We start from the raw sequence: 26,536 nt of genomic DNA, 5'->3' as shown, positions 1-26,536 counted from the left end.
AGTGAAAGTGAAAGTCAAACAGTGTATCTGAGAAGGCAGATCTTTTCATGGGGTGCATATGGTCAAAAAGCAAAGAAGCTGTGCAAACTTTGGCAGGATAATGGCTTGTTAAAGGTCGAAAGTGAAAATGAAAGTCAAACAGTGTTTCTGGGAAGTCAGATCTTTTCATGGGGTGCATATGATGAAAAAGCAAACAAACTTTGGCAGGAGTCAGGACACAGGAACAGTTTTTCTGAGAAGTCAGATCTTTTCATGTAACAGTGGTGAGCAAAGTCTGACTTGTGTCTGACCATATTAAAGGTGCACTCTATGCAATATTGTGTGGAGGCTTGTTTTAGAAATAATTATTTGTTTATTTTTGGTTTGAAATAGCCTGCAGTTATATATTTTATTCATATAGTTTATTTATTTGATAATTTTTTTTTATTTATTTTAGGCTCATTGTAACAACCAGAGCAGTAAATAAGTATTTTGTGGCAGAAATATCGGTATCAGTACTCAGTATTGGCACAAACTACACAAATGTAGATACTGTACTCATACTTGCACTCAGTTTGAAAATAAAAAATGGTATCGATGCGTCCCTATTAGATACACTCTGCAAGGTGTCAACCTTACTGTAATATAACCTTCACAAAGCCAATTTGATGGTAAACAGAATCATTTAATCATCAAGCAGTCGCTAATGAGAGAATGAGCCATGCAACTTGAAGTACTGTATAGCGGTCCAAAGGCATCTTATGAGAATCATGAAACATTATCATTAGATATACCTCTTCTTCAGTCTCTGTTGTTAATCCTTCACCTCCACAACAAAAGCATTTTCATTGTGTACAGAGAGAACAAGCCTCTAGGGGGAGCTCTATAGTCGCTAACAATTCCTGAACCTGTACTGTAGAGCTCCCCATACAGTATGTATATGTACGATCGTATCATTCAAGAAAAGAATGATCTGTACTTGTGCCATCAATATCAACTGCTCACAGAATTAGGATATTGATAAATCAACACGTCTGTTTCTGTTTTTGATACAGACCATTCTTTATTTCAATGGACAACTGGAGTATAGTGCCTTATGATGAGGAAATCTGTAAGGAACCTCCCTTAGTGACTTTTGAAGAGATACCAGAACATGGGTATGCATCATACGTAACAGTCCCATTCAATAACACATCAGTCCACACATTGCAATTGACCAGTGTTGTCTTTCTTCCCTCTATCTCAGTCAAACAATGGGCGGAGTATTCCACGACCATTTCAGTGAGAAGGTTCGTCCTTATATAGAGCTTATTGACTCCCTGCGGTTAATGGGCATTGATAAGGATCTGTCTTTGCCTGCGATAGCTGTGATCGGAGACCAGAGCTCAGGGAAGAGCTCTGTGCTGGAGGCGCTGTCTGGAGTGGCTCTACCCAGAGGCAGCGGTAAGATTGTGTTGCCGGACTAAGAGAGGTCCTTTTAAGCACAGCATCACACAGATAGCTTTTTTGTTAACTCATGTTTGCCATGTTTATCCCTGATCTGCCTTGGTTTGGTGAAGGTTGTCATTCAAGGAATATTCCAAATAAATCCTACTGAAACTACTACTAATTATTTAAGTTTTTTTACATAGTGGGCAGGAATTCTTTGAAGCACATCAGAAACGGCTCTTTTTCCTTCAGGTATTGTGACTCGGTGCCCACTGATGCTGAGGTTGAAGAAGGCTGTGGGATCGCCAGAGTGGAAGGGTGTCCTCTCTTACAAAAACGAGATTAAAGACATCAATGACCCCGCTAAGGTTGGGGATTTTGTTGTCAACGGTAAGATGAAACATTTGCAACATAAGGGCCCTCATAAAATCGCTAAGGTCATTTGTAAACGAGATGTTTTGCTTGATGTTTCCACCAGCCCAGAACGAGCTGGCTGGAAAAGGTTTTGGGATCTGTGACGAGCTCATCAGTCTGGAGATCACATCTTCCGAGGTGTGTGACCTCACTCTGATTGATTTACCCGGCATTGCCCGAGTGCCTGTCAAAGGACAACCTCGTGACATTGGAGACCAGGTGAGGAGAACCAATTAATTTGCATATACACTATATTGCCAAAAGTATTGGGTCACCTGAATTGACGCACATACTGTATGAACTTAAGTGATATCCCATTCTTCATTCAGAGGGTTTCATATGATGTTGGTCTACCCGTTGCAGATATAACAGCTTCAACTCTTCTGTGAAGGCTTTCCACACGGTTTAGGAGTGTTTTTATGGGAATTTTTGACCATCGTTGAGGTCAGGACTCTGTGCAGGCCAGTTAAGTTCATCCACACCAAACTTTGTCATCCATGTCTTTATGGACCATGCTTTGTGCACTGGTGCATAGTCATGTTGGAACAGGAAGTGGCCATATCTGAGCTGGGCTTGGCCCCTTAGTTCCAGTGAAAGGAACTCTGAATGCTTCAACATTAACCAAGAGATTTTGGATAATTCCATACTCCCAACTTTGGAAACAGTTTGGGAATGGCCTCTTCCTGTTCCAACATGACCGTGCAAAAGTGGAAAGCCTTCCCAGAAGAGTTGAAGCTGTTATAGCTGCAAAGGGTGAACCGACGTCATATTAAACCCTATGGATTGAGAATGGAATGTCACTTAAGTTCATATGCGCATCAAGACCCAATACTTTTGGCAATATACTTTTTTGATGTCATGTTATGCTAAATGTTAAAGATTTTCTGAAATCTGTTTTTTGTTGTTAAATCTCTGAATGTAGTGTTGGCACCATGTGGTTAGCAGGCTAGCAGAAGTCAAATAAGAGTATAAAGTAGATGGACTTTTTAAATAATACTGATAAATCACACAGATGGTCCTCCTGATCTAAATTCTGAATGTTTGGCCTGATTTTGATTTGTCTCTATCAATTGAACCATACATTAGAAAATACATATTAACCTTCTTAATTTTGTCACCTCAAGATTAAAAGGCTGATTCGCAAGTTCATTGACAAGGAAGAAACCATCAACCTGGTGGTGGTCCCATGCAATGTTGACATAGCGACAACTGAAGCTCTAAAAATGGCCCAGGAAGTTGATCCAGAGGGGAGAAGAACTTTGGGTAATACATGTTCTACATTGATCTCCGTCAGGTGAATGAATCCTAGAATGTGAATGTTTCCATGGATGTGTGTTCACAGGTATTTTGACTAAGCCAGACCTTGTGGATCCTGGAACAGAAGACAACATTTTGGAGATTGTTTATAATCGGGTCATTCCGCTGAGCAAAGGCTACATAGTTGTGAAGTGTCGTGGTCAGCAGCAAATTCAGGATGGGATTCCTCTAGCCAAGGCCACCAGGATGGAGAGAGATTTCTTCAGCCAACACAGGATCTTCAAGTAGGTGGTGGCCTCAGGCCTATTCAAACATGCACACTGTGTCCCTCCGATGGATCAGGTTGGAAGATTGTACTTGTCCAAGTTCCTGTCGAAGATGCAAGCTGATGTTGAATAAATAATATAATTGTGGGTAATACAGCCAATCAGGTCTGCTTGCCAGTTAACGTATTTCTGCTGCCTTTTTTCTAAAAAATATTTTTGCATGACTGCCTCATAGGCGTCTTCTTCATGAAGGAAAGGCCACAACCGAGTGCCTTACCATCCAACTGACCCAAGACTTGGTGGGCTGCATCAAAGTAAGTCTGTTCATCCGAATGGTTGAGCCATCGTGAACTTCAGACTGTACCGTTTTACGTAGTGTAGGTCATCAAAATATCTCAGTGAAATGCTGACATGAGTGCTTTAGAGTGACTGCACCCCTGGTGCCATCTAGTGTTTAAGAGATGGTAATGAGGAGATGGCCTGTGATGTGCAATGCTTTCATTGCACAAAAGCTATAGCTATGGGTTACTGTGTAGAGTAACGACACCAATTACCCTATTATCACCCTAGTACATGTATGTGTCACTTAATATTCATTTATTTGATATGTATTCATTTACTATTCATTTCTACAAAAACTAAGACGACGGATTCGTGTGTGTGTGTGTGTGTGTGTGTCTTTTTTTTTAGAACTTTCTGCCAACACTGTCGGAGAAAATTAAAATGGAGCTGTCCAAATCAAGGGAACTGTTGAGTAAATATCCAGTGGGGCCTCCCACAGATGCCGCAAAAAAGAAAGTCTTCCTCACTCATGTGAGTTTAACACCTTAGGCGGGGATCACATTAGCCAGCGGCAAGCGGCAGCGGCAAGCGCAACACAACGCTCAGACCATAATAATACATCCAAAATCTCGTTGCTAAGTTCAATCTTTGATGCTACGTTGTTAGACGAATCTGATTGGTCAAAATACCTAAACATTCTAAAACTGATTGTGATGTGCCGAGCGTTGCGCTTCAAAGTTGAACCAAGTTCAACTCTCAATTTGCTCAACGCCGGCGTTACGCCAGCGTTGTCACCGTTCCGCTGCCGAACCATAGAGAACAATAGGAAACCTGCCGCTTGCCGCTGGCTAGTGTGATCCCCGCCTTACAGTGGGCACATCACTTGTGACAGTACTGTATATGGGATAACCTCTCCTCACTCATGTGAGTTTAACACCTTACACTGGGCACATCACTTGTGACAGTACTGCTTTGCCTTTAACAACACTTATGTCTTTTCACAGCTGCTGATGGAGTTCAACAACAAGATCAACCGACTGGTAGCGGGTAAAGTGGTCGCTAAGGAGAACCTTTTTGCGCTTCTTCGGAAGCATTATCAGGAGTGGAAAGATGAACTTGAGCGCAGCAAAGCTCCATGTGAGTGCTACTAACACATCAGTATCTACAAAAGCACATTGACATCCACAATATTATCAGCGTTGTATGTCTGTTTACCGTGGTACTTCTCCATATCATGAAGTATTTGTTTTTAATTAACGAATGCTGTTTTGGCCTGCTTTACAAAAACAGTTTGTGAGAAGGTACAGAATGTGGTGAAGGAATATGACCTGAAGCACAGGGGGAGAGAGCTGCCTGGCTTCAGCAGCTATGACGTGTTTGAGACGGTCATACAGGATGCAGTGGCGAATCTACAGAATGATGCACTGCAAACTTTGAGAGAAATCAGAGGTGTGTTTTCATCTTAAAGGAATAGTTCGGAATTTTGGACATAGGACCTAATTTCCAACTTTACCGAGGTGATATAGGTTGGTGGAGACCGTTTTTATCGAGTTTAGCCCCTTCCTTCAGTTGCAGCGTCCCCCTTTGCTAACGCTGGTTTTGAGCTACCGCATTTCTACGGTAACATCAGTCTGACATCAACAACAGTCTTACTCACTCCACCGCACACCCGAGACCAGTCAATTAAAACGTCAGACTATCGATATACATGTCCGTGTTGATAGAATAATTTTAGAAATAAAACTAACCTTGCAACTCAATGATTTATTACAATTTGAGGGACTAGTTTCTCAATATCAATCCGCCACTGCCATACAGGGAACAAAGTAGGCTATTGCAATGCGATGCAAGGTTAGTTTTATTTCTAACATTGTTCTATCAACATGTGGCATGTGCATCGATAGTCTGACGTTATAATTTATTTGTTTCGAGTGATCTGTGGAGTGTTTTCAGAGGCAGGCTGGATGTTACCGTTGGCTTGCGTTATCTCGGCACCTACGTTAGCACGAGATGAACGCTGCAACTCAAGGAAGGGCAGAAATTCACTGAAAATGGTCTTCACCGACCTATATCACCCAGACTGAGTTGGAAATGAGGTCCTATGTCCAAAATTCCGAACTATTGCTTTAATGGTTCATGATGCCTTTTGAATAGTTTTCAATTGCTGTGTGAATGTCAAGCTAACCAGTTTAATTGGTCAGTCTATCAGACGAGTGTTGATGTAGCTGGTATCATGCTTTCTTTAGGAATAGTTGAGAAGCAATTCAATGCGATTTCCGAATCCTGCTTTGGAAACTACCCTTTCCTGCACTGTATCACAACAGTAAGTTTAGAATCAAAATGAAATAATGTAAATATATTTTCATTTTTACTAAATAACTTTATCCTCATCATCTCATTGGTATGAATTTATTTTATTCCCTTCTGTTATTCTAAAATATGTTCAAAGTCTATAAAATGAATAATTCCGCTGCATTTTGCGCGCATTCTCAGACCAAAATAAACAAAATCCAGACAAACCAGCAGACCAACATGGAGGAAAGAATTCAGGAGCAGTTTGACATGGAGAGACTGATCTACGTTCAGGATGACAACTTCTTCAAGACCTTTGAGACTATAAGTAATTTACAACCGCCTCATTCACCACAACAGAATGTTAGTGTTGAAGAAAATCTCAACAAAACACTAAACAATCTCAGCCAAACACCACAGAATCCATCCAAAAGAGGCAAATCTGCTAAGCGCCCTCGACACTCTGATCAGGACAAGCCAGTGGTGGATTATGGAAGCATGGATGGCATGGAAGCGACCCCAGTTAGCCTGGTAAGCAGCAATCCAGACATATTGATCCTGTAGTTTAGCGCTTACACCCACTCTATGGTGCCAGAGTAGTCGAATTGAACGCATTCCAGCTGTCCTTAACTGGCACCTTACTATCAATACTGTTCTAATACAGTTTGACTGTGATCGCAAGAACCAATGCAACTACGTAATCGGAAAAGCTTCAAATAATGGTGCACAGTTCATTTTGTCAAATGTCTGACTATTCATTTTGTTCTGATTGACTATACCATCCCTGGTTGGTGGGTGTGCATAGTCCAAGAGGGGCACAGAACAATTCTGATTGGTGAGCTTAACAGTCAGTCGAAGGTGCTGTCCTTGTTGTGCTCACCAATCAGGGGGTGGCACAAGTTAAAGAGACATTTGGAATATTTAAATTATTCAATTAATTGACATTTAAGTATAACCAAGCAGAGGGGCGGGTATTGGGGGCATCATCTATCTCTGCCCCAGGACATTTAAGTATAATCAAGCACAGGGGCGGGTATTGGGGGCATCATCTATCTCTGCCCCAGGACATTTAGGTATAATCAAGCAGAGGGGCGGGTATTGGGGGCATCATCTATCTCTACCCCAGGACATTTAGGTATAATCAAGCAGAGGGGCGGGTATTGGGGGCATCATCTATCTCTACCCCAGGACATTTAAGTATAATCAAGCAGAGGGGCGGGTATTGGGGGCATCATCTATCTCTGCCCCAGGACATTTAAGTATAACCAAGCAGAGGGGCGGGTATTGGGGGCATCATCTATCTCTACCCCAGGACATTTAGGTATAATCAAGCAGAGGGGCGGGTATTGGGGGCATCATCTATCTCTACCCCAGGACATTTAAGTATAATCAAGCAGAGGGGCGGGTATTGGGGGCATCATCTATCTCTGCCCCAGGACATTTAAGTATAACCAAGCAGAGGGGCGGGTATTGGGGGCATCATCTATCTCTACCCCAGGACATTTAGGTATAATCAAGCAGAGGGGCGGGTATTGGGGGCATCATCTATCTCTACCCCGGGGCCTTCTGTGCAGTTGTTCCGCCACTGAGAAGTGGAACCATAAACTGGGTGGAATAAAGAAGCACTGAAGAAAACATTTGTCTTTTTTTAACTTCTATGTTTATGTGATCAGGGCCCGTATTCACAAAGAATGTTAAGGCTAAAAGTAGCTCCTAACTGGCGAATTTAGGAGAAACTGCTAAAAATAATCGGCGTGTCACTCCTAACTTTAGGACTTATAGGAGGAATTTTTTTTCACTAAAAGTTATTCACAAAGCATTTGAAGCCTAAAAGTAGTTCCTAAGTCTAGGACAGCTTAAAAGAACTCGAGAGGACTTCTAACTCACTAAGACCTATTCACAAACTGCTTTTGGTGGCATTTCACGTCGTGATGTTTTGAAAATGAACGTGCGGTTACAGGAGCTGTCATGCAAGGGAATAATTGTGCATTGCAACTAAGGATGCAAATGCAATTATATCACCGACAACCAAAACCACCATCGCAGGTCATCTAAATGTAACGTCTCATTGTGCCTAAATTAAATAGTTTCTCCTCTTTGCAAATGTAGGCTACGTGTTTTCACACAGATTAATTTAAAACGTTGCAATGTTGCAAAGATAGGCTACTGCTTTAGTCCGTAGTGTTTCATTATGCCTATAGGCTATTTGCTTTACTCTTTATTAATTTAGGCTATGCCTATTTATTCATCATCTTCCATCCTTCACAGTCCCACATAGCACACACATTCTCATCAGCTAAGACCTGACACCTGTCACTCAACTCGTCATCGTAGGGGAGGTTTTTGCCATCATTCCCGCGTTATATCATCAGCCAATCAAGGTGGTCACTTTAATCAAGCTCGTGCGTGAGTAATGACGTCAACCATAGCAACGAAGACTCACTTTTAATTTAGAAGTTTCTCCTTACTAAAAGTAGGTCTGAAAGGCTTTGTGAATAACTTTTAAGAGAAAACTCCTAGCTAAAATCTTTTAGTGTGATTTAGGACTACTCTTAGTGCTAAGATAAAAATCTTGGGAATACAGGCCCTGAAAGGCTTTGTGAATAACTTTTAAGAGAAAACTCCTAGATAATATCTTTTAGTGCGATTTAGGAGTGCTAAGATAAAAAATAGTGCTAAGATAGTGCTAAGATAAAAAATCTTTGTGAATACGGGCCCTGTACTGTTTTTATACATACATGTATAACCTTTTCATACGTTTTGCCATGTTACAGTTAGTTGACCTTGACGTTTTGGGTGATTTTGTCTTGACTGTGATTCTGTTTCCCTGAAGCAGGCCACAACCCCTTCGGAGGGAAAAGCATCTGGTATTAATTCTGAAGCCATGGGCATGTACCCTAAAATGCTACATTCGTACTATGAGGTACAGTATCACCATTGTCTTTGAAAATAAAAATTAAGTTGAATCATGGACTTTTTTGTGTTAAATTGCATTACAAGACAAAATGTAAAAATATAATGTTTATCTGCTATGTGAAAACAGCTACAGTATGTAAGATCGGCTGCCTCGACTGCTTTTATCTCTCTCTGTCTCCCAATCAGATAATGATTCGGCGTCAGGCAGACCAGATTCCCATGCTGATCCAGTACTTCCTTCTGAAGAAGTCAGCAGAGATGTTGTGCACTGAGATGTTCAGTGTCATGGATGGACTGGACGTGGACAAAGCCCTGTGTGAGGTCTCGGACAGCAGCCGCCGCCGCAACGACTTGCGGGGTCGCGTTGAGCGTCTCAACAGGGCGCAGGACAAACTCAGCCGTTTCCTCTAACCCTTCTTTTCATATCCACTGACTGAACCCGTCTTCATTGTGTTCCATTAGCTTCATGTTGTTGTCCCATCCTCTGCCCATCTAGTCTGCATTAGCAGCAGACCATAATGCGTTGCTGAGTTTTCCATGAGCTTACCACTTCCAAAATGGGAATGTTGCGTAATTCAATTTAATTTGTTGCCATGTTCTATAGTTGTTAAAAACTATAGCCAGCTTATTTTGAAACCAGCTTTGGATAACCAGCTTAAAACTCATACAGCAGTCCTATAAAGCTCCTCTTCGAGACTGTAAAATGTTTCATTTATGTTGAAACAATTTTTGAAGTGGTGATTGACTTCTTATCTGTCACGGTGCTGCTTTTTGACAATTGATTAGTATAAATATACATTTTGAATAGCAACCATTTAAAGGAACACTTCACTTTTTTTCATATTAAACTATGTTATTCCCTTAACTAAGACGAGTTGATACACACCTCTCACTGGCTCTGGTGCGCGGTGCTACTTTGATAGCACTTAGCTAGCCCAGTTCATTCATTAGGATCCAAACAGAGATGAAGTTAGAAGCGACCAAACACCTCCATGTTTTCCCTATTAAAACACAGTTACACGAGTAGTCACACCACCAAGTATGGTGAGACAAAATAAAACGTGGTGCATTTCTGAGCAGGTAAGAGGGATAACTATATTGTGTGGTGGAATAACTATTGGTAACACTTAGACTCGGCGCAGTAATATCCTCACTCCAAAGTGAAACTGAAAGTGCAAGAGTGAGGATATTACTGCGCCCTCTTACCTGCTCAGAAATGCACCATGTTTTATTTTGTCTCACCATAGTTGGTCGTGTGACTACTTGCGTAACTGTATTTTAAAAGGGTTAATAGAAGTGGTTTGTTCTATATTTTTTTTTTATCTCCCTCAACAATGGAATTTTCTTCTCTGATTGGCTGATGGGGTGGCCATTAACTTTGTATAACCTGCTACCTTCGAAGTAGTTCCAATGTGTTGCCTGTAGCACACTTGAATATTAATTCACCAAACTCGTTGCGAAGTTTAAATGAACTGTCACGTTGCATCCAAGCTGAAATACAGACGTGCAGAACATAGTAACATTGTAGCATATGATGGAGGTGGATTGTAGCTATTTGCAAAAGTTTTTTTAGTCTATCACCACCTCGTACTGATTTTTTAACATCTTCAATACCAAATACTTCTAATGAGTCACAGCTACCATGGTTTGCATCTTTGTAATGTACAGCCATGGGGTATTGAGGGTTACTTGTTCTTATAGCATACTTGTGTTCTGCTAGTCTTTCTTTAAGTTTTCGTTTTGTCCTTCCAATGTAAAAGCGACTACATGGACATTCAAGTCTCAAATAGGAAACAATTCATCACGCTAAAAGGCTTCAAGTCCGTCACAGCAGCAGTTAACCACGGTGTCCCCCAGGGGTCTGTCCTTGGCCCAATTCTCTTCACCATCTACATGCTCCCCCTTGGACAGATAATCCGTCAACATGGACTCAGCTTTCACTGCTATGCGGACGACACCCAATTGTACATCAGCACAAAACCCTCTTCCCAGCTTCCACCCCTGCAACTCAACAACTGCCTGCAGGAAATTAAAAACTGGATGACCTCTAACCTCCTAAAACTAAATAGCAGCAAAACAGAGCTCATGGTGGTGGCTCCAGCACCACTGCTTAAGAAGGTTGGAGATCTTGCCCTGGTCATAGATGGCTGTTCCACCTCCCTATCACCAGAGGCGCGGAATCTGGGTGTTATCATCGACCCCCCCCTCTCATTCCGGTCTCACATCAAGAACATCACCAAATCTGTCTTCTTCCACCTGCGCAACATCTCAAGACTCCGGCCATCACTATCCGACTCAGTTACTGAGACTCTCATCCACTCATTCATCACCTCCCGCCTGGACTACTGTAATGGTGTTCTGTCTGGGCTGCCTAGTAAGGCCCTGGACAGATTGCAGTATGTCCAGAACTCAGCTGCCAGGGTGCTAACTCACACCAAGCCCTGGCAGCACATCACCCCCATACTCAAGAAACTCCACTGGCTCCCTGTCAAAGCACGCATCACATACAAAATCCTCCTCCTCACGTACAAATCACTACACTCACTGGCACCCAAGTACATTACTGATCTCCTCCACCCCTACTCCCAATCACGGTCCCTGCGCTCCACAGGCAAGGATCTACTCACCATTCCCCGCACCAAACTAAAGACCTTTGGTGATAGGGCCTTCTGCGTAACTGCCCCTACCCTATGGAACAACCTACCATCTCCCATCCGTTCTGCCACCTCCCTGTCAATGTTCAAAAAGCACCTGAAAACACACCTCTTCTCTCTGACCTACCCCTCTTAGCCCCCCACCCCCTCCCACCCTCCCCACTTCTACTCTTGTTAAGCGACCTTGAGTATCTTGAAAGGCGCTATATAAATGTAATTTATTATTATTATTATTAATGAGGTGTTACAATTGATGAATGGCCGTATATTGTATTCACGACTAGATGTTATGTCTGTAAAGGAGTAGGTCTTGACCATGTTTTTACAATGGTTGCAATTTCCACACTTAAAAAATCAGTACGAGGTGGTGATAGACTAAAAGAGAATCCTTTTGGATTTACACACTTAAAGCTACTGAATACCCTGGTCTAAACTTAGAATTGGATTTTGTCCCTTTCTTATAATCATATCTCACTAAGCCAATAGTACTGGCAGATTTTGTTATGTGCATCTAGTTAGATCTTTGTATTTATATTAACATGTGAGAAATGTACTTTGATATGTAAAAATGTAACATGCCAATGTGATATGAAATTGTGAAAACACCTAATCTAAATTATACACATTGATATGAACAGTTGTGTTTTGTTCTACAATGTTTGTAACTATTTTTCACAATGTAAGTAATTTCTTTCATAATGGATGTTAAATTGTTGTGTTATACTGTAGATGGTCTTCACGTCATGAGACACACTTGTGAATGTGATCACCTGTGCTTTCTGGCCATGTGATCACAATGAGATTTAGAACATGCGGTCTACGGACAGCCATTTTTAAACTTGCTCTGAGGAAGGCCATTTGTGGCTGAAACATGTTGGCAGATGTTTAATGTTTAGCCAAGTTTAGTAAAGGCTTTTAAAAAAAATACCTTTTGAGTGCCTCAGACTCACTACACAGATTGAAACTTTGTTGGATCTCCAAACTGATGAGCACCGGAGGTATACAATACTTATTGAATATGTACACCCAAGCAGCACTCCTGGATAAACGAGTTTGTGGATCTAATTTATTTGTTGTTTGTATTTTGTTACCAGCTTATTTGACCACCCTATGGTTGACCAGCTACACAAGCAATACTTTTGCGAAAACAAACCCCCCCCTGCTGAAAACCCCCCCTTGAATTTCCCCTTGGGGATCAATAAAGTATCTATCTATCTATCTATCTAAAAACAGTCTGACCAGCTTAAGGTGGTTTCCTGGTCGACCAGCTTCTTTGACCACGCTATGGTTGACCAGCTAAACCAGCAAAACTCTTGCGAAAACATACCTTCAGTTGGTTTACCCATCTTACGATGGTAATTCAGCTGGTTTTGATTGCAGTACTGGTCAAGCTGGTCACTTTAGTTGGTGTTGCTGGTCTATTTTGCTGGGTTCTTACTGATCATGCCAGCTTATGTTGGTCATTCTAGGAAACCAGCTTGACCATCGCTGTCAAGCTTGGCAGGCAGGCTGGTCACCAGTATGACCATCTTAAACCAGCTGTATCCCACACAACAGACTGGCCACACCAGCATGATCAGCTTCATCAGCTGGTCACGCCCGCATGTCTAGCTGGTGACCTAACCAGCTACACCAGCAAAGACCAGCAAAAGCTGGAAGAAAACCAACAAAGACCAGCTAAAACCAGCTACCAGCATAAGTTGATTTCATGCTGTTTTTTTCAGTAGGTAATTCACTGTAGTCTACTGTAGTCTACTTCACACTTGTATTGTCACACCAAATGATCATTGACCTGTGAGCAAGTTGGGGGGAGTGGTGAATATTCAAAAGTTTTTGCTGGATAAAGTAGTATGACTCTTGGAGATAGTATAGTCTCTTCTTTTTCTCTGCTGGCTCTTTCTCTTGTCTTCTGCTGTTGGCACTGTAGGTCACACTGACCTCTAGGCCTTTCTCTCCCTCTCCCTGACCCTCTCTCTCTCTCCCTCTTACTTTCTCTCTTCTTTGATAGTTTGTTATATGTTTATTTGATACACTGTTCCATCTAGTGTATTTGATGTTAACTTGTTAGGATTAAGTTCAAGTTTGTTGTTTGTTTGAGGTTAACTTAACTTTGTTAATTTGATCCTTTGGTTGTGAGGTGAGTTCATAACACATTCATAGCAGCTGTTATAAACTGCACAGCATTCACGAGACATGACCCAATAAATGTGTAAAATATGGCCAGACACTTTGATTGGTGTTCACAGCGCTGGGGCGGACATACAGGCTTCTCTGGAATTTTATGGGTGGGGTAAATTAGAGCTGGCTAGGATAATCTACAGCTGGAGCAGATTTTATTGCATTAATGGTATATTCCTACAATATGTCAGTGTCATTGATCAAAGCGTGCATCAAAAAGCTACAAAACTGTGTGCAAACTTAGCCTGCTTGTAGATAATGGCTTGTGGATGGTTGAAAGTGAAAGTCAAAGTGTATTTCTGGGAAGTCAGGTCTTTTGATGAAACAGTGGTGAACAAACCTGTTGATGCAATGCTGTTTCGTGCTATCACTGGTGAGATGGTTATGGTTATGGTTATGGTTATTTAGCAGATAAAAGTGAGATCAAATAACATTCAGATTCTGTCATATTGAAAGTTCAATGTAATTGAGGGTTGCCTCATCAAGGTTGAATTATGCGGACGACACTCAAACATTACTTATTTTTCCCACCTGAGGAATGTCCAATCTGATCTCTGCATGTCTTAAGGATACAGTATTTCAGTCTGGATGAAAGATAGGTAGATTCAGCTTAATTGCCCTAACAGATGAACATCCAGCTTGACTCATCTTCACTGACCCCAACTAGATTGGCACATAACTTGGGCTTCATAACTTCTCTGAGCATGAAGTCTCAATTGCAAAATCATGTCAGTTTATTCTTTACAGCATTAGGAAGATTAGACCTTATCTGACACAAGATTCCACACAAGTACAGGCCAAGCTTATCTCCAAGCTGGACTATTATAATACACTGTTAGCTTACCAACCTTCTTGTGTAGTAAGATCTTTACAACTGATTCAGAATGCTGCAGCACGGCTGGTCTTCAATCAGCCAAAAAGGACACATGTATAACTTCTCTCCTACTGTGGTTACTCTCCACAGAATTCAACTTAAATCTCTCACTTTGGCCTATAGGACACTGACTGCAACTGCTCCCTGCCATCTGATTTTTCCACTCACAGACGCTAGGAGGAAGCGAGACGGCCATCATTCACCCCAGAAAGAATCATGAAACCATTCCAATGGAGCTGTTATTAAGATAATTATCGATAATGGCTTGTGAATGATTGAAAGCGAAAGTCAAACAGTGTTTTTGAAAAGTCAGACCTTTTCATGTAACAGTGGTGATAGCACTTAGTGCTAACAGTGGTGATAAACAGTGGTTTCTCCGTGTTATCAGTGTGCAAGGGGCAGTAACGCTTAGGTACTGTTATATTGAAAGTCAGACATAAGACACACAGAGGGTTACCTGTCATATTGAAAGTCAGACATAAGGGTTGCCTGTCATATTGACATATTGAGGGTTGCCTGTCATATTGAAAGTCAGACATAGGGGTTGCCTGTCATATTGACATATTGAGAGTTGCCTGTCATATTGAAAGTCAGACATGACACACAGAGGGTTGCCTCAATAAAAGGTTGAATTATTAACTGAGTTCCAGACATAAACTAGCCTAGTCCAGTTCTATTCATGCAGTCGGTTTCACAAGCTGGTCTATAAAACAGTGCACGCCAGCTAGGGAGGGGAGCGGGTTGGCTTCATTGAGGATCAGGTCCTGAAGAAAGCCTTCAGTAATCAGTATTTTCATTCCCTCTGCCTAAAAATCAGATTGCTGGATATTTGATAGCTGTATTTTCCCACAACAAGCTCGGCAGGTGAGACTTTCAAGTAAGTACCTTAATATTTAACTTTAGTTTACACGGTACAAGTGAAATCTTGTGTTTTAAAACTAAACCATTTGTTGGGTGAAATAATCCAGCTGCCTATGGTGTCAACCCAACTGCTGGGTAGATATTGGACACTGAGGTACAACACTGGGTTATTTCAATATCGCAAAATGGGTTATGCATTTAATCGGCACATTACAGTAGGCCTATGTAAATCAATTGGGCGTATTCACACCAAGAAGGTCCGTTAGTTCACTTATTTGGTCCGGACCAATTTTTTTTTCTTTTTTTCTTTTTTAGTGCTGTTCGCTTTCACACCGTGATTAATTGCAACCGGACCAGAATTTATAAACAAAAGCACATGTGCTAAGGTCGTTCAACCATTGGCTGGTAAACGTGTGGGTGGGGTGAAGAATAGGAAGCCAAAGTCAAAGTTGGCCTACGTAAATACTCTGTTTGCGTACTGTACTCGTTATTATCCTAGCAATATAGTTTATACAGTTACAGCTTTGCAGAAGTGCTTGAGCGTCAAGATCGTTTGATGCAAGTTTAACAATATCATGCTCGTAATTTGGCAACGACGAAGACGTGCAACAAAACAGCTGAGAAGAGCTCATGTGTGTCCAACATGCTAAAAGCAGCCCTACGGAAGACGGAACGGGTAGGAGATGCAAAATGAAATTATTGTTGGCAAAAAAGCGTTAGCCCACTGCTGCTTACAGCTGTTGTGCGTCACGGAGCTATCCTACATTTCCCATAATGCGCAAAAACTACGGGAGCTCGTCAAATCCAAAAAAGGTAGATTTCTGTAACTGGGTCGGATCGAGGTCGGTCTGCTTTCACACCATAAACGAACCGCACCAGGGTTCGATAGGAACCGCTCCGAGACCACCTCCTCAGCTGGGTCTCGGTCCGCTTGTTTGGTCCGCACTAGAGTTCGAGTGATTGTATTCACACCAGTCAAAAAGGTCCGAACCAAGCAAGAAACGAACTTGAGTTCGTTTTAATCGAACTAAACAAGGCAGGTGTGAATACCCCCTAACTGAACACAACTGAATCTAGCTGAACTCAACATTTCAACTGCTATTCCAAATATTTAATCAGCATGCAGGGCTCTTTTTACATAAATAAGTAGAGTTGCAAATCTTCAGGAGCATAATTGCTGAAGGGTAGTAGCGGTTGTTGAGGCACGTCGTTCCAGTCTTCAGAGATCTATAGCGTCTGCCAGAGTGTAGAAGTTGGAGGAGATCATGGCTCGGATGACCTTGGTTGCTCGGTTCAAGATGATTTCAGCATACAGAGTGTGGACTGAAGGAAGTTCACAACCAGTGATGGAGGCTCTGGTGACAACTCTCTCATATTCTCTTGATGCGACTGTCAGAACTCCCATACCAGACGCAGGCTTGTGCAAAATGTAGAATTTTAGAATTGGCTTCAATTCAAGAATTCATGAATTGGAATTCTAATTGCATTGGCTCCACCCCACAGGAAGTTGAATTGGAATTGGAATGACAGGAAGTGGAATTAAATTCATGGCAATTCCATAGTCACACAACAGACATGTGTATGTGCAGTGTGTGACATATAATGTGAATCTGACATAGAATGTGAAGCCTCGTTGTTAAACACTATTGTGTATGATTATGTATGATTTTCTTTGAATATCATTGAATTCCAATTCTACTTCCTTCAGTTCAATTCCCTTGCAATCTGCAAATTTGAGGTCCATGCACATGCCTCAAAAAAATATTTTGAGAGTAGATCATGTGTGGGAGATTACAGGGACACAATAGCATATACTTTGTAATGACCTGTTTGCTTTAATTATTACCTCTGCCAAGGAGGTTAGGTTTTCATCAGGTTTGTTTGTATGTTTGTCTGTTTGTTAGCAAGATAACGCAGAAAGTGATGGATGGATTTCAATGACATTTTCAGGGAAGGTCTGAAATGACCCAAAGAAGAAACTATTAACTTTTGGGAGTGATCCGTATCACCGTCTGGATTCAGGAGGCGGTTATGTTTTTTGCTTGGGCGTGTAATGGCATGGTACGGCCACGTGGTGGCGATCTGAATAGTTTAGGTTCAGATGTATGACAGCCAAGGAAGAAGTAATAATAAAAGTCATCTACTTGCATCCTGATTGTTGTGTCCTTAAATACATAGTGAGAGGAACAATACATGGTGTCAGAGGCTCATCTCTCATGACAGGAGTCTAGAGGCAGATAACCGGGACCATTCGACTTCCAACCAATCTTGTGACCTGCATGGATAAAAGCATTAAAATGCTTAAGAATGGCTTCAGGTTTCATTGAAGGCGGAGGTCTGCACTCTCAGAGTGCTTTTCTAGTTGTCTTCTGTTTTCAGCATTTTCCACCTTCTCTATAGAAATGGAAGGACTTGTTCATACCCACTTGAATGATCAAATTCGACCCTATTTGGACCTCATCGACTCACTGCGTCTAATGGGCATCGATCAGGATCTGCCCCTGCCAGCGATAGCTGTGATCGGAGACCAGAGCTCAGGGAAGAGCTCCCTGCTGGAGGCGCTGTCTGGAGTGGCTCTACCCAGAGGCAGCGGTGAGATTGTTTGCACGCACTCACAATAAGCATACCAGCAAGACTTTCCCCATCTATGAAATATCTTATTTCTGTTTTTTTTGTTAACTTCTGTTTGACTTTTTTTTTTTTTGATTTCCTGGCCTGCATTGTTTTTGTATATTTGGGCATAGTTTGGCCACCGGACATTCAATATAAACTTTAGTATGTGTATTTTGCACTGGCTTACTTGTTTTTAGTATATAATATATAATTAACATGAATGCTTGGCAAGTCCTCTTGTCAGAAATGGCTTAACCAGAAGTGCTTCTTTTGCATCAGGCATTGTGACTCGATGCCCGCTGATGCTGAAGCTGAGGAAGCTGAAGGGAGGTGTGCAGTGGAGGGCGATCATCTCCTTCAGTGGCACAAGGAAGGAGTTCACAGACAAATCTCAGGTTGAGGAGCAGGTCAAAACTGGTAAGGTGAAAGGCGGGGCCGGGATATAATTGAGATTGCATGATAATTGAGGCCTTCTTATCCATGGCTGAAGTTACATGTACATTACATATTTTTTTTATTAAAAATAAATCTAATTCATTACAAACTAGGTGATAGATTAATCTAAATTAATCACGCACATGCATTTTTGCTATGAGCATATTTTTAAAAATATTTAAATTAATGAAACAAACAGAATGTGCGCATGAAGACTGATGAAGAGTGCAAGCTCAAAAACGTTCACTTGTGGTCATTAAAAAAAACGAAACGGGAGCAAGTGTGCGGACATTCTGTTTGTTTCTACGTTTTTTTGTCCAGCTCCAGTACTGTTTGGATGTGCGCATCGCTACCTATTTGCTAAAATATTTTAATTGAAATTAGTTTTGCCAGTTGAGTGAATCAAATCAATGAATAGCCAAATGAGGCTGTCCCATCTCTTATTTAACGTCTCTCTCAGCCCAGAACGAGCTGGCTGGAGACGGTGTTGGGATCTGTGACGAGCTGATTAGTCTGGAGATCCTGTCCCCTGATGTGTGTGACCTCACTCTGATTGATTTACCCGGCATTGCCCGGGTTCCTGTTAAAGGACAGCCTGAGGACATTGGAGACCAGGTGAGGTTTTGTTTTATCTTTCATTATTTACAAAATAAATATAAGAATACAAGATGGCTCTGTTATGCAATGAGCCAAGCTGTAGGCCTTTTAAACGCATTTGTTAAATTAAGACATTAAGATCAATTTCCAAAAGATGATTTTATATACCTCTTTTTAGTCAACTACAGCGAGGGGACAAACACTTTTTCACAGCACTGTAACTCTGCTTAACTCTACTTTAATGTTTGGATTTTTTATATGTGTGGATCATCTGAGTTAAAGAGAAACTATGCAGGATTGGCGATTTCATCTCCGGTTTCGCTTTCGCTTTCGCTGGTTTTATGCTTGCATATTTCTCTGCAGGCTGTGCAGAGCTTCCCCTACAGCTTTAGCGTATACTGTATATATAAATTCCAAGCGAGGTTGTTCTCGTGGTTATGCTGACGTGCTGTATGTACAGTATTTGGTTGCTTTTACTGGATGAAGTAAACCACTCTTAATTTTGTCTGTTGAAGATTCAAGTGCTCATTCGCCGTTTTATTGAGAAGAGTGCAACCATCAACTTGGTGGTGGTCCCATGTAATGTCGACATAGCAACAACTGAAGCTCTCAAAATGGCTCAGGAAGTTGACCCAGATGGGAAAAGAACTTTGGGTAATACTTTCCTCAAAATGGTCATCAATATTCTCTCCGAAAGATGTGTTGTAGGAAAACTAAAATAAGAAATAATACATTTTCATGAATGTGTTTTTACAGGCATTCTGACTAAGCCCGACCTCATAGATCATGGCACAGAACAGAACATTCTGGATATAGTAAATAATCAGGTCATCCCGCTGAGCAAAGGCTACATGATTGTGAAGTGCCGCGGTCAGCAGCAAATTCAGGATGGGATTCCTCTTGAGGAGGCCACCAGGATGGAGAGAGATTTCTTCAGCCAACATGAGTACTTCAGGTAAATGGTGGCCAAGTTGGAAAATATGTAGATATTTCCATATTCTCCTTTCATTTGAAAACCACACCAAACAGAATGGATCAACTTGGATGATTATGATTGGTAATTATATAACTGAATTTATTTCTGCATGATTGCCTCCTAGTGGTCTTTTCACTGAGGGAAAGACCACAACCCAGAGCCTTGCCACCAAACTGACCCAAGAACTGGTGCGCCACATCAAAGTAAGTACCTGAGCAGTATCACAACATGCTTGTTGTCAGAATGTAGCCAGTCTGGATAGTGACTGTCCAACATTGTGGAAATCTATGCATCATATCGGAATGGTTTTGTCATAGTTAGGAAAATAAAGACTGGAGTCAGTAGACAACAGATCTATTTATTTGTTTCGATTTTTGGCTGTGGTGACAAAGATGTTGGTATTGATTGTATTGACTTGATGCCAACACACTTCACCTTAAAAAGGTTTGATATGGCTGATGGACAAGCACTAGGCTAAATATCAGGGTGTTATGGTTATGGTATTTGGTAGACGTACAGTATATCAAGATATCATTTTTGAAAATATTTTACATTTTAAATAAAGTTGAAAAAGCCTATATTAAGCACAAGTGATTAAACTATAATGTATTGTTATTTTAAAACAATATCAATAGCAATCATCATCAAATATCAACAATGAAAATACATTTTCATATTAAAGGAATTTTTCGGTATTTTACACTTTAAGCCTGTTTTCTGTTAACCTGACTTTCGCCAGATCCTGTAGTTCGCTGTCTGCTTCAGCGAAACGCCTCTGGTGGAGCATGGCGGAACTACAAGGGTCTGGCGAGAGTCAGGCTAGTTTTCTGTATTGCCTAGCATGAAAACGAGTGTTTGACACCGAAATCTCGACAATTGAGCCTGTTTAGAATGGAGCTCTGTATGGCTTTAACATTGCTCGCTTTGTGCATGGACTATTCTGTCCTTAAAACACCCCTAAACGTTCGTTTTTAATGTGCATCTCACTGAATGGTTAGGCCTACTGGTCTTCAACGATCTTCTATGGCAAGTTTAGCAGCAAAATACAGCTTCTGTCATCTTTTATCATGATTTTCGAAATCCCGGAAGTACTTTTTCAGATACCTCACAACCGTGTGTGCCTAGTATAACACAACAGAATTTGAATTTCACTGCGAAACTTGCTATAGAAGATCGTTGAAGAGCAGTAACCACAGCAGACGTTCATCAGAGGACCACATGGGGTTTGGAACTGGGCCAAGGGATTCAAGTAGGCTGCAGATCCAGGTTAAGGTGCTGTGTCCACCAAACGCGTTTTTTGCGCCGACGGCGACAATTTTCAATGCAAAAGTCTATGTAGCTCAGCGCTCACAGCGCTGAGCGCCTTCGGCGGAAAAAAACTGTCGGCGCCAACGTTTTTTTGTCGCAGTGCTCAGAGCGCTCAAAGTTGAAATCTGTTCAACTTTAAGAGCACCGCCGGGCTCATTAATGGCACTTCTCGTTATAAACCGTCTCTGGTCTTGGTAACTTAGCAACAATAAACACTTATCGAAGCGCCAAGAAGCGCCGAGAGGAGGAGGTTGAGGGCGCTCTGGCTGTTAAAAACGCGTTTGGTGGACACAGCACCTAATGCATAAATTGGCCTTATCTGATCTCAATCGGATTATGGCATGATTCAAACGCGGAAAACGCTCCAACAATATTGTCATTATTCTGAATAAATCCAGAATATGGCGTGCATGGAAACAGGGTTGATGTGTGCAATGCACCTAATATAGATATCTACATGTAGGAAGAACCAACATCATTCCAATGTACTGTAAGTAACACTTCCACCAATGTCTTTTGCTTCTTATCTTTTGTTTAGGGTAATAATCAAAAATGTCATTAGTAAAAACACATAATGTTAAAATAGTGTGTGTGTGTGTGTGTGTGTGTGTGTGTGTGTGGTTTTCAGGACTCTCTGCCAACAGTATCGGACAAGGTTAGAGATGAGCTGTTTGCATCCAAGAAGCAGATGACTCAGTATACTGAGGGTCCTCCAACAGATGCTCCAGGAAGGAAAAGATACCTTGTTGATGTGAGTATTCTGTGTAGCAGCCGTGGTGTACTGGTTAGCGCATCGGGCTTGTAACCGGAGGGTTGCCGGTTCGATCCCCGACCAGTCCACCACGGCTGAAGTGCCCTTGAGCAAGGCACCTAACCCCTCACTGCTCCCCGAGCGCCGCTGGTTGGGCAGGCAGCTCACTGCTCTGGGTTGTGTGATTCACCTCACTGTGTGTTCACTGTGTGCTGTGTATTCACTAATTCGGTTAAATGCAGAGAACTGAATTTCCCTCACGGGATCAAAAAAGTATATATTCTATTCTATTCTATTTCTATTAAAACAGTCTACAAAAATAAGCTCTCCGTAACTGATTAATTGAGAGCAACAGACACACTTTGGCTTTTAGCTAGAGGTACCGCAAAGCGGTACAAACTATGACCGTGGCTAAGTCCTGCGCATTCTTTCCGCAAAAATAAATCACGCTTGTCAATTTGTTTCCATCCTCTACTACTCTGTCACATCAACGTTTGTGTAAATGAGTGTGTGCATGTGTGCGCTTGCTTTTGTGGGGGGCTTGCAGGTGCGAAACAACCCCTGAGAGCCATATACAGTACGCTCTCGAGGATGAGTTCTAGTTAACTAGATGAGTGCCTCCCTTGGTTCCCTCCCCCAAAGTGTCAAAAGTCAACCCACGGAAGCGAAGCTGTAGGCTACTTCAAGAGAGCGAGCAGAACTCCTCTCCCAGAACGTATGCCCCCCAGTGGTTGTTTTGTGCACTCGCAGCTTTTTAGCTGCTCTACACTATATTGCCAAAAGTATCTGCTCACCTGCCTTGACTCACATATGAACTTCGGTCACATCCCATCCTTAATCCATAGGGCTATGATGACGTCAGTCCACCCTTTGCAGCTACTGTATAACAGCTTCAACTCTTCAGGGAAGACTTTCCACAAGGTTTACGAGTGTGTTTCTGGGATTTGTTTTACCATTCTTTCAGAAGCGCATGTGAGGTCACACACTAATGTCAGACGAGGTGACTGGCTCTCAGTATCCATCCTAATTCCTCCCAAAAGTGTTCTATTGGGTTGAGGTCAGGACTTTATGCTGGCCAGTCAAGTTACATTACATTTCATTTGGCCGACTTACAACATGATAAAACATTTAAGTTTTTAAGAGCACTTCTAACAACAAATAAAAAAACAAAATAAGTGCATCAATGAGTGCAATTGTTTGTAGTAGTGCTATGAGTGGTGGAGATGTTCTCTGAAGAGCTGGGTTGTCAGACATTTTTTGAAGATGGCTGGGGATGTCCCTGCTCTAGTAGGAACAGATAGTGCGTTCCACCAATGAGGGACGACAGATGAGAAAAGTTTGGATTGATCTGAGTGTGCTGGCGGAAGAGCTAGACGTCGCTCGGCTGAGGAGCGCAGCGGTCGTGTGGTAGCATTTGCCTGTATGAGGGCATTCAAATGGGTGGGAGCAGAGCCGGAGAGTAGGCTACTTTGTAGACAGGCGTTAGAGTCTTGAATTTGATGCGGGAGGCCAGCGGTAGCCAGTGTAGCTGAATGAGCAGTGGGGTGACATGCGGCCATTCTGGGTTGGTTGTAGACCAGGCGTGCTGCTGCATAGTTCATCCACGCCAAACTCGGTCATCCTTGCCTTTATGGACCTTGCTCTGTGCACTGGTGCACAGTCATGTTGGAACAGGAAGTGGCCATCCCCAAACTTCCCACAAAGTTGGGAGCATGGAATTATCCAAACTCTCTTGATTAATACTGTGAAGCATTCAGAGTTCCTTTCACTGGAACTACTGTAAGGGACCAAGCCCAGCTCGGGGATGGCCCCTTCCTGTTCCAACATGACACACACAGAGTAAGGGGGCTCAAGACACAACTCTGAACCACATGTAGTGTGTATGGTCAGGTAAATGGCTTTCCTGTGCTTCAAACAACATATTTTTGACAAAATCTCTTCACAGGCCATATTCAGGTTCACCAGCCAAATCAACAACTTGGCAGCTGGGGAAGATAACCTGCATGTGGCTCTGCGGAGCCATTTTGAAAAGTGGCTAGATGATCTTGAGAGGAGCCAGCAACCATGTGAGCTTAACTACAGTATAAACTCTCCCTACAAAGAATCTAGTGACACAAATTCCTTTTGTTTTGTAGTTCTATTATTTTGTTGTGATGCATATCCTTTTAGAGGAATATCAATCAAATTCATAAAGTCAACTATTGACTATCTGTCTATATATTTCCCATAGCCTGTTGAGTTCCAGGATAAAACCTAACCAAATTTTCTTTCTCAACTGGAAGGAAATGAGCAAACCGGAAAGACTTTCTAAGAAAAATGTGATATGATCATGAATATATGATAAGATCATAAGAATAAAGTCCCTTAAGCTAAGCTTTATTTGCTGGCAAGGGATGTCACTCAGCAACTACTTCTAAAAAATGCATATCGAAAGTGTTTAAGCACTTGAAGAAGTCATTCTTAAGACCACAATGTTGGCCATCATTTAACTTACTGGAACTCAGGAGGATATTCTTTAAATAATGTTTCTTAAAGTGTTTGAAAACTATTTCTGGTTAACTATAACAGTTTCTAAAGAGATACTCGATGTGGTGAAACAGTATGACAAGAAACACAGAGGGAGAGAGCTCCCTGGTTTCAGCGACTACAAAGTGTTTGAGATGGTCGTCCAGAAACTGGTGAAGAAACTTCAGGACAATGCACTGTACATTTTGGGAGTCATCAGAGGTATATGTATTCCTCACAAATGTGATTGATTTTCCCCCCTTCAAATGAGTCTTTAATTGATGTTTCTGTGATAGTCTCACCTACACAAATAATTGGGATAACATACATTATGCTTTCTTTGTAGAAACAGTTCATAAGCACTTTGTTAATGCCGCAGATCCAATCTTTTCAAACTACCCTAACCTCCGGTGTGTCACAATGGTAAATCTGAAACCTGAAAACATTAAGTTATATTTTGGCACCTTCATTAAACAAAATAATTGTATACTGTTCAACCATGTTACTGGAATTAATTTAATTCAAAAACTATTACAAAAATGTTATCAAATTTCATTTCTATACTCAGAACATGATCGACAAAATCCAGTCGAGACAGGAGGTCAAAGTGGAGGAGAGAATCAAGGAGCAGTTTGAGATGGAGGCACTGGTGTACACGCAGGACAAAACCTTCTTGAAAACCCTGAAAGGTTTATCTGAGGACAACAGTCCAGAGGAATTTCACGAGTGTGAAATTCCTGGGACATCTAAAGATGATAGGTTTAAGTACACTGGAATGTTTAAGGCATACTATGAGGTGCAGTACCCCCACTGTGTTCTTATACAGTATTGTATTTATTTCAAGAGATGACCTGTCAGTTTGTGAAAACAGCTGAGAAATACTGGTTAAACTATAACCCTTCTCTCTCTCACTCTCTCTCTCTGTCTCTGTGTCCATCTCAGATAGTGATACAGCGCTTGGCAGACCAGGTCCCCATGCTGATCCAGTTGTTCTTGTTGAAGCAGTCAGCACAGTTGCTGTGTACTGAGATGCTGAGCCTCATCGATGGCGTGGATTTGGACAAGGTCCTGAGCGAGGGCTCAGATGCTGGCCGACGCCGCAACGAGCTGCAGAGTCGCATCGAGCGTCTCAGTCTGGCTCAGGAGAAACTCAGCCAGGAGTTGAGTTGAAGGGTTGGGCCATGGACATGTGACCATAGCAGTAGTGATGTATCCATGGACATGTGACCAAAGACCTCTGAAGTTCGCCTACAAAAAGGATCCAAAGCTGCCATCTTCGCCCATATAAGGAGATCCGGGAGTTAATTGAAGCTAACTGCCTATGGCAAGTTGCATTGTAAGTTAGCTCTGGGGTAGTAAAGATCAAAGTGTGCCGTCTTCACCTACCGAAGATCACAGTATCCACTTGACGGCAGTGGACAAAACTGTGTAGCGAGAAAACGTCTGCATTTCCAATCCAGTCATCATCCCCGCGAGAGTTCAACAAGTGCGATAATTCAAAATCCCCATGTTATTTTCCCATAGAAAAAAATCTCAAGATACCGGATCTCCTTATTTGAGCAAGATAGCTTTTTTGTAGGTGAACTTAAGCCGTCTACTGCAGCAGTGATGTATCCATGGACATGTGACCATTGCCGTAGTGATGTCATAGATATGTGACCATTGCACTAGTGATGTAGCCTATCCATGTTTTCCAAAAATGGCAGTCAAATGGTAATCAAATGCTGTTCAAAATGTTGCTAGGTAAAAAAGGACAGCTTCTGCTCTTTAAATTCCTGTATAGAGTATTTCCTTTCGATTACAATTTTGGAAAATGAAAAAATGATAATTATTTGTGTTTTTCATTTTGACTTCAGAAATGGAAATGGATATAGAAAAAACAAGTGCATTTTTGTTTTTTTAATTGTGGGTTTTAAATGGAAAAAAATAATCATACACAGACCTGAGAGG

The 26,536-nt window shown here is 41.7% G+C and overlaps 2 protein-coding genes across 7 annotated transcripts; both read left to right on the top strand.

Annotated features, from left to right (window-relative positions):
- Positions 1 to 1,232: 1,232 nt before the first annotated feature.
- LOC134097454 (interferon-induced GTP-binding protein Mx1-like) lies at positions 1,233 to 9,245 on the top strand. The gene is made up of 13 exons (XM_062550326.1): positions 1,233 to 1,422; positions 1,660 to 1,797; positions 1,886 to 2,040; positions 2,946 to 3,084; positions 3,164 to 3,362; positions 3,580 to 3,658; positions 4,035 to 4,157; positions 4,631 to 4,763; positions 4,917 to 5,075; positions 5,873 to 5,949; positions 6,120 to 6,449; positions 8,752 to 8,841; positions 9,021 to 9,245. The coding sequence occupies exons 1-13, from the start codon at positions 1,233 to 1,235 to the stop codon at positions 9,243 to 9,245; spliced, it is 2,037 nt and encodes a 678-aa protein (XP_062406310.1).
- A 6,027-nt stretch (positions 9,246 to 15,272) lies between these two features.
- Positions 15,273 to 25,773, top strand: LOC134097745 (interferon-induced GTP-binding protein Mx-like). 6 transcript variants are annotated; one of them, XM_062550689.1, is made up of 13 exons: positions 15,273 to 15,404; positions 17,802 to 17,993; positions 18,294 to 18,431; positions 18,910 to 19,064; positions 19,562 to 19,700; positions 19,803 to 20,001; positions 20,147 to 20,225; positions 21,959 to 22,081; positions 24,027 to 24,147; positions 24,647 to 24,808; positions 24,933 to 25,009; positions 25,155 to 25,382; positions 25,529 to 25,773. In XM_062550689.1, the coding sequence occupies exons 2-13, from the start codon at positions 17,804 to 17,806 to the stop codon at positions 25,754 to 25,756; spliced, it is 1,839 nt and encodes a 612-aa protein (XP_062406673.1). In that variant the 5' UTR covers positions 15,273 to 15,404; positions 17,802 to 17,803; the 3' UTR covers positions 25,757 to 25,773. The 6 variants fall into 6 exon arrangements, with proteins under 6 accessions (XP_062406673.1, XP_062406674.1, XP_062406676.1 ...); XM_062550690.1 differs by having other exon boundaries at positions 15,282 to 15,417; positions 24,650 to 24,808; XM_062550692.1 differs by having other exon boundaries at positions 15,282 to 15,417; positions 24,966 to 25,009.
- The last annotated feature ends 763 nt before the right edge of the window (positions 25,774 to 26,536 follow it).

This window comes from Sardina pilchardus, chromosome 12 (assembly GCF_963854185.1).
Source record: "Sardina pilchardus chromosome 12, fSarPil1.1, whole genome shotgun sequence".
Taxonomy (NCBI): Eukaryota; Metazoa; Chordata; class Actinopteri; order Clupeiformes; family Clupeidae; genus Sardina; species Sardina pilchardus.
The sequence above is the reverse complement of the archived record's forward strand: the minus strand, read 5'-3'. Positions and strand labels throughout refer to the sequence as shown.

Bases quoted from the DNA above. Each gene is read 5' to 3' on its own strand.
- LOC134097454 (XM_062550326.1), top strand. From the start codon at position 1,233: ATGGGCGGAGTATTCCACGACCATTTCAGTGAGAAGGTTCGTCCTTAT. The intron at 3,085-3,163 runs GTAATACATGTT...GTGTGTTCACAG, and splicing joins AGAGGGGAGAAGAACTTTGG to GTATTTTGACTAAGCCAGAC. The intron at 4,158-4,630 runs GTGAGTTTAACA...GTCTTTTCACAG, and splicing joins AGAAAGTCTTCCTCACTCAT to CTGCTGATGGAGTTCAACAA.
- LOC134097745 (XM_062550689.1), top strand. From the start codon at position 17,804: ATGGAAGGACTTGTTCATACCCACTTGAATGATCAAATTCGACCCTAT. The intron at 18,432-18,909 runs GTAAGGTGAAAG...CGTCTCTCTCAG, and splicing joins TGAGGAGCAGGTCAAAACTG to CCCAGAACGAGCTGGCTGGA. The intron at 19,065-19,561 runs GTGAGGTTTTGT...TGTCTGTTGAAG, and splicing joins CTGAGGACATTGGAGACCAG to ATTCAAGTGCTCATTCGCCG.